Below are 7,232 nucleotides of genomic sequence, written 5' to 3' on the forward strand. Positions count from 1 at the left end.
TGTCGTTCATTGAAAACTCGCGGGTGGCCTTAATCTGACATTTTTCATCACGAAGGGATTGTGATCTCTTCGACATGTTCACAATTTCCATTCTCATTGTATTGAATAAGTTAAGATGTACATATGGAAGAAGTGCAGATCTTTGAATTTGCTGAACTTGGCCATTTTTTTTCCAGTAGTACATACTGTCGTAGGTACAATAATTGTGTAACTCGTTATCCAACTAGTTAATAAAACTTCATGTAGCATTTTCTGTACATGTGCAATATGCAACAATCATATATATTATCAGTCATGATTTATTACAAGTGTATGTTGCAGTAAAGGGGATAGAATACTCTGTTTGATTTTCGCATCAATTTTGAAAAGGAAATAAAAATCCTTCCTTTGCCCCTATGTGGAAAACCTGACAATGTATTGGAGCAGACAAAACAAAACACAGCTACACTCAAGACTTATTTTATTAAGACTGAGTTTAGAATGTTCATTTAATCTTCATCTTCATCTCCACCACCTCCCTGGGCTTTCTTCATGTTCTTCCTTTTGGCACGGCCTGAAATACAATACACATTTTGTAACCTTCATAATTAAGATTAGTTATGAGTTTAAACACATTTTACATAATGAAGTATAAATATAGGTACCAAAACAAGTTATCGAGGTCATTCCTCAACAAAGGGAGGACTTTACTATAATTCTTTTGATTATTATTATTATCCTCCTCTAAGTTCTTAAAAAATGGATTTTGCAAGGAAGGTATGCCAAGACACATTGTAACAGCACTTGAGACAATAGATTTAAATCACTGGGACTATGAGTTAAGGACTTGTGGGTTACATACATGTTAACACATTTTGAGTTATGTGCCAAACACTGATTTGTTATTCTGGCCTAAATAGCAAAAACCATTACATATAGAGACAATCTGAAAAGTGTATAATGTTTGTCTTGTTCTTGACCAACCAAAATGTTCTGTTGGGCAAAGCAATCAAACTAAATGTTACCAAAATCAAGAAATTCCAGCTCAGAGGACAATATTCTTTCAAGATATTTTTGCATTTATGGAAACTAGAAAACTGTGTTTGTCTAGAATAATTGAAGGTAAAAGTTCATCGACAGGGACTATATTTGTATAAAACAAAATTTAAATACTGGTAGTTATGCATTGATTACATCAATTTATTACCTCCCATTGAATTTTCCTGGTTAATAGAAAAACAGTATTTTCTACCACAATAAAAGTATATTTTTAATGAACTTCGACTAAATCAAATGTTAGTTAGGAAAATCATTACTCCAGAAATTGTTCTTTGAAGTACTGGAAGCAATTTGTAGTATTGTAAATTTCATTCAATGCCCTTCACCTTTTATGATGTATGGAGGTGACAAGTTGATGCCATGATGCGATAATACAGTTACTTGATTTGGTGGTACCAGCAATCCTTTAAGTCTCTATTTGGTAGTAACCGTTTGATCACCACTTTGAGGTGACATTCAGAGACAAGGACTTAGGAATCCATTAGTGGCATGTAGATGAACACTCAGCATGGTGTAGTCAACTTGTGCATTAGCATAATGATCACTGAAATTATTTCTTTAGATTTCAGAGTACATGAACAGTAATAATAGCAGCAGAAAGGAAATGGACAATTGGGAAAGACCTTAGCAATTGTTTCAGGATACTACTGACACTGTGAAGTCAGCCTCATATCTTGATCTACACTTAGAAATCGATGGTGAAGGAAAACTATTGACCAAACTTTACGACAAATGTGACTTTTCATTCAGAATTGTCAACTTTCCTTTCATCGGTGGCAACATCCCTTCGGCACCTGCATATGGAGTGTTCATATCACAACTCACACATCATGCCAGAGCTTGCTGAAACTATGCAGACTTTTTGTATCGTGCTAGAACTCTTAACAGATAGGCTTCTGGAATAGGGTTATGTTGCTACAAGACTGAAGTCGTCACTACAGAAGTTTTATGGTCGTCATCATGAACTCATGGACCGTTATGGTGTATCCATCTGCACCATGAAAACTGATTTATTCAATGGGTCATAGTTTTCCTTTCGTATGTCTACCCTGGACTTGACTTTTTATGAGCAACTCGGCGGGTGTTTCTAGAAAAGCAGAGGATGCTTACCCTACCGGTGCACCTGGTTCATGCTCCCAGATTTTAGTGGAATCTGAGTTGCTCATTTGCTTTTGTTACTTTGTATGTATGATTTTAGTTACTTTATGTTCTTTGTTGTGTATGTCTGTTTTCCATGTCTGGTCTTTGTCCCTGGATTACGTTCTTTTGATTACCGCTATAACATTGGTTCCCTTGATTACTCTTTCAGAAGAATTGTCCTTTAATAATATAATGGATTTTTTATTATCTAGATGTTAACAGACTCCCCCCAGCCCCCACCAGAAAAAAAAAGAAAGAAGAAAAAGCTCCTCAACTAGAATTCATCATAACATAAATGGTATACATACCAGGTCCGCCACCACCGTATGGTGATCTCAGAGAGAAGTCAATGTGTTTCTGGGAGTCCAATCTAACAATGTATGATGGGATGTTTACCACTTGTTTTCTTACTCTGAAATTAAAGTACAGCAAAATATTAACTCCTATCAATTGTTACCATTATACATATCGCTCAACAAAACTAGTTTGTTTTTTTTTTTTATAATTACAAATGCATAATGCAAACATATCTATATAAAATCCCAAGGCAACTTTCACTTGTTTATCAAGTCAATATTTACTTTCACTAGGCATGGCACTTAAGTTAAGCTGCCATTCAGAGCAGTTACACAAAACATACCATGAATGTTCCCTTTTTATTTTGGGATAGACTTTGTAATTTTGTGTCTGCTTGCTTGACTGTAAAGGATTGAATGTTTTTATGTACTCGCAAGAATAAATAGAAATTCTACATACATGTTCAAAGATCCACATCAGACATAGAGATGTAAATCCCCAGTGGCCTGATGTGTCATATCAATGATTTCATCATGTAGACACCTTGATAACCGACATAAAGTGATAACTTCAGTGGCCGGTTATGTTCAGAAACTTATAAGCTATTCACTGCTAACAACAGACATGGAGTATTAAACATCAGTGGCCAGTTGTCTTATAACAGACACAAGACAGATACTGCCCATGTGGCCTGTCATGATATTTGAAAAAGGTGACTCTGAAATACATAAAAACACACATTTCAATTGGTAAGCACCTTACACAAATTCTTTTAATTTTTATCATTTAGAAATGAACAAATAATGTATCTGAAATGACAATGAAACCGAGATTTCAAAATGCTAAATATTTTCCCCAAGTTTCTTTCCTGATCTTTACCTAATGTGTCTTTGCCTGATAAGGACACGGGCATGGTGAATACTCTTGGCCAATCCAAGTTTAAAGACTTGAGTCTGGAGTCTTCTTTCCAAGAAATCTTCTAGCCTCAAACCCAACACATAATCGAGTTTCATCTTGGATTCTTCTAACACACCAATTCTTACCAGTCTTCTCAAGAGTGCATTACCTAAAATGTTGTTCAATAAAGGTAAATAAAATTAATAGACCACAGAACCAGTCACATACACACATACAATGTCTCAGAATGTGACGACTCTTTTCGCTACACTGCTCCATCGGATCAAATTGATACAGTTAAGATATGTAAACGTATAGAAAGGTCTGAAAAATTCCAAATGATGTCAGAACTGTCAAATTTGCAATGCAAATTTTTTATTGTTCCCTCCGCAGGACTCTAACTTGTACTGCTGTGACATCTATGGCAACACCGCCTGCACATAGTTGCCATAGATGTCACAGCGTTAGGAGTTCAAGTCCCGCGGAGGGAACAACAAATAATTTGCGACAGTTCTAACATCGTTGGGAATTTTTCAGACCTTTACATATGTAGTTAATTTATTTAGTTCGCACATTGCAGGAGTTGTCGTTCTCAATTCAATTTGGTTAAACTTGTTGAGCAACTTTTGGAAATCTCTTAAAGTATTTAGCATTTTGTGTTTAGGTTGTAGGCTGGTGCATTTGTTGAGCTCATGTCCGCTCTTTTTAAGTATCAACTTTCTCCATGGAGTAAGGCTTTTTGAACATGTATTTACCTTCAAACAATCTCTTGGGATCTTTCTCATCTAGAGTCAGCAACTCTCTTGCAGCTGTTCTGATCTTAGCAAGAGTAAACTTAACACGCCATACCTCACGTTTGTTTCTTAAACCATATTCACCAATAAGCTTCAACTCCTGGTCCAAACGCTCCTTTTCAAAAGGACGTCGGGGAGTTGTGAAAGTTTTTGACTGCACCAAAGGAACTCTGGGCATGATTCACCTACAATGTACAACACATTTGTGTATTAGAAAGAATTAACTAGCATAAAGAACTTATTAATGAAAATTGAGGATAATTGGGAGTTACTGATGACCATGGCCATCCAACTAAAAAAATCACAAGACTGGACATGCCGTTCATACCCCTCTGGTTCATGGGCTTATATTCCAATTAAAATTACAAAATCAAGACAATAAAAGCTAAATACTTATCAAATTTGGAAAATTAGCCCATGAAGGGAGAGAGCTATGGACAGTATATCCAGCCTTGATACTTTTTTCGTTGGATTACTATTTCCAAACAATCTTCCAATTTTCTCTCCACACATATAAGAGCCTGTGGACTGACTACTGAGCAACTCCTTCCATTGTACTATAGTTACCCTACTCAGTAATGGGAAACTCCAAATTCAATAACATTATTGAATATAGTTTGTTTTTGTTTGTTGGGGTTTAACGTCCGAGCAGCAATATTTCAGCTATATTCAGACGATGAACATGAAATTGATGATAAAATGAACATGAAATGAAAAAGGGAATGGGACACAAGGACAATGGGGTCGACAAATTATGATTGCCACTGGAAATAGGGAGAGGTGGGTAGGGTCGGGCAATTTATCCTCCTGTGGCAGAGCCCTATGGTTCCTACTCCGGGAGAATACCACAGTAGGGTTCTTTAACGTGCAAGGAACGTGGCATCTTTCCCAACAAAGTGCACCACTATGGTTTGCGGTCAGGTTTTCCATATTATAGCCTGACAACCCCAGCATGTAACACGCCAGGGGTACCTCATTCAACCATCTGGGGCACACATCCCAGTTGCTCTGTGGGCAGAGCGCCCTAGCCCCCGGCTAGGGTTCTGAGCACTATTTAGTTGCCTTTTACGACAAGCTTAGCGCTGATGCAGGCCTATTCTTTTAACACCCGGACCTGCACGGAGCTATTGAATATAGTAACAGTTAATGGATTAAATAACAATACAGCATAGACATAAATTCAAATTAGTGTGTAGTTTAAAAATTCTCTCTTTCTACCAGTTTAAGTTTTGGCAGTTCTAATAAAATAAAAGAACAGCATACCAAATAACAAAACAATGTAGCCTTTAAATATAATTCATTTCTAAAAGAAAAGTGGTTTTCTGCTATTTTGCATTAATCAGAAGAGGGGTCAAAGAACAATCGACCCATTACACTTTGACTAGTTGATTAACTTTAATCATTCATTGAAGGTATTGGGGAAACGAGTAACACGTAAGATCACATGTATAGAACTTATAAAAAAAAAAGAACTTTTCTTTACTATTAAATCACTGAACAAAATTGCCTCTGAATATTTTATATTACTAAAGGTTTCTTTGGGGTTGGGATGGGAATGAATGTAAAAAGTTGAAAAAGGAACTTAATAACAAGACCCAATTAAATATTTACCTCCTATATATCCTTGTTGAAAAAATGAATAGTTCACTGATCAGAACTGTTCTATAATTTTATGCCACAATTAGTCATGCTTGCAGACAAGAAGATGGGGCAAGTTCAGAGCATTACGACCATTAGACAATAACACAATGTCATAAATTAACAAAGTGAGGGAAATATAAACAAGTGTTTTTCTTGTCTAATTGAAAAAAATGGTCAGATATGGACATTAAGTAACTGCTGCATTACGGTATTTTCAAAAGTGTAAAATACGAATTAATAGTATATGGGTTTAGTTTTTTTATGTAATTTATTCAAATTTTGGCAAAATCGGGTTTCAGGACAAATATGACCCGAAAACTCGTGCAAGCGGGACAAATGGTCAAAATCGTGAAGACACGATTAAATCATGTAAGTTGGTAGGTATGTATACCAAGACTGTTCTAGAAAGTAAGGTACACGTACGCGTGTTCACACCACCTCTCCCCTTTTCCAGTCAGTAGTGATGATTCTTCAAAAACTTACATGGACGACAATTTCATAAAAAATGACATTATTTACTGAATAGCAACGGTAATACTTGATAAGTTATTCAAATCAACAAGCCAATCACTGTACAAAATAGTGGAAATGGTATAAAAATCTGCGAACGAAAAACACGTGCTTACAAAATGTCGGTTTGAAGGAAAAAGGACTAGATTAGGCGAGTAGGAATTCAATAATTGGAAGATTTTTGTTTATCATAATTTAATACAACATAATCTTTCATTTTCTTATTGAATAGACAAAAATAATATGTTGTTAAAGATGACAGTTTTACCACCTAACATCTTGACGATTAGGGAAAGATTGCACTATTTTACATAAGTGAACCGCCTATACCGGTGTTTGTTTAAATTAATCTACGAAAAAATATCCGGTTTTTATTTCCATTTGATTGCAGTTTTTCCGTTTTTTTTTTGTGGTCAGGGCGGGGGTGTCAATATGGTTCAGCGAAAGAAGCCAAATTTTGTCGGAAGTCTTTTTTAAATTATATACATGTCATCTTTACATTTCAACTGTTTCCCATAATTTTACTTAATTACCACCAAAATAGTAGAATCAGCGACTACATAGTACTGAGTAATATAAAGTCCCTCCAAGGGAACCAAGATTCGAGCGATAATCAAACTAATATATTCCAAGAATAAAGACTAGATAGGGAAAATGGACACATACAACAAAGCCCATAAAATAAGCCAAAATAACACGTACAATTAAAGAAACAAAATGAAAGAGCAATTTCACATCGTTGTTGTCCCTCATTTTATTACTGTGGACTATAAACATTTAAATCTTAGATAGATTCGTTTTTTGAAAAGGGTCTATAAATATGTTTAGAATTAGATTGCACTATTCAAATGGGATTGAGATGCACTGTTTCGTACACTAAGTTGAAAAAATAAAAGGTGAAACTTGTTGGAAATA

At 35.5% G+C, this 7,232-nt stretch overlaps 1 protein-coding gene across 3 annotated transcripts; it reads right to left on the reverse strand.

Annotated features, from left to right (window-relative positions):
* Positions 1–443: 443 nt before the first annotated feature.
* Positions 444–6,473, reverse strand: LOC148618357 (small ribosomal subunit protein uS4-like). Of its 3 annotated transcripts, none has more exons than XR_015921358.1 (6): positions 6,434–6,473; positions 4,128–4,351; positions 3,355–3,541; positions 2,935–3,193; positions 2,487–2,590; positions 444–553 (listed from the first exon to the last, which is right to left on the reverse strand). XR_015921358.1 is itself a non-coding variant. In XM_088577158.1 (5 exons), exons 2-5 carry the CDS (start codon positions 4,342–4,344, stop codon positions 489–491), a joined length of 573 nt encoding a protein of 190 aa, XP_088433284.1. In that variant the 5' UTR covers positions 4,345–4,351; positions 6,434–6,473; the 3' UTR covers positions 444–488. The 3 variants fall into 3 exon arrangements, 1 of the variants encoding a protein (XP_088433284.1); XR_015921359.1 differs by having other exon boundaries at positions 6,327–6,436; XM_088577158.1 differs by lacking the exon at positions 2,935–3,193.
* Between the last annotated feature and the right edge of the window lie 759 nt (positions 6,474–7,232).

This window comes from Perna viridis, chromosome 4 (genome assembly GCF_037379345.1).
Source record: "Perna viridis isolate PV_CMFRI_1.1 ecotype Kerala chromosome 4, ASM3737934v1, whole genome shotgun sequence".
NCBI classification, from domain to species: Eukaryota; Metazoa; Mollusca; class Bivalvia; order Mytilida; family Mytilidae; genus Perna; species Perna viridis.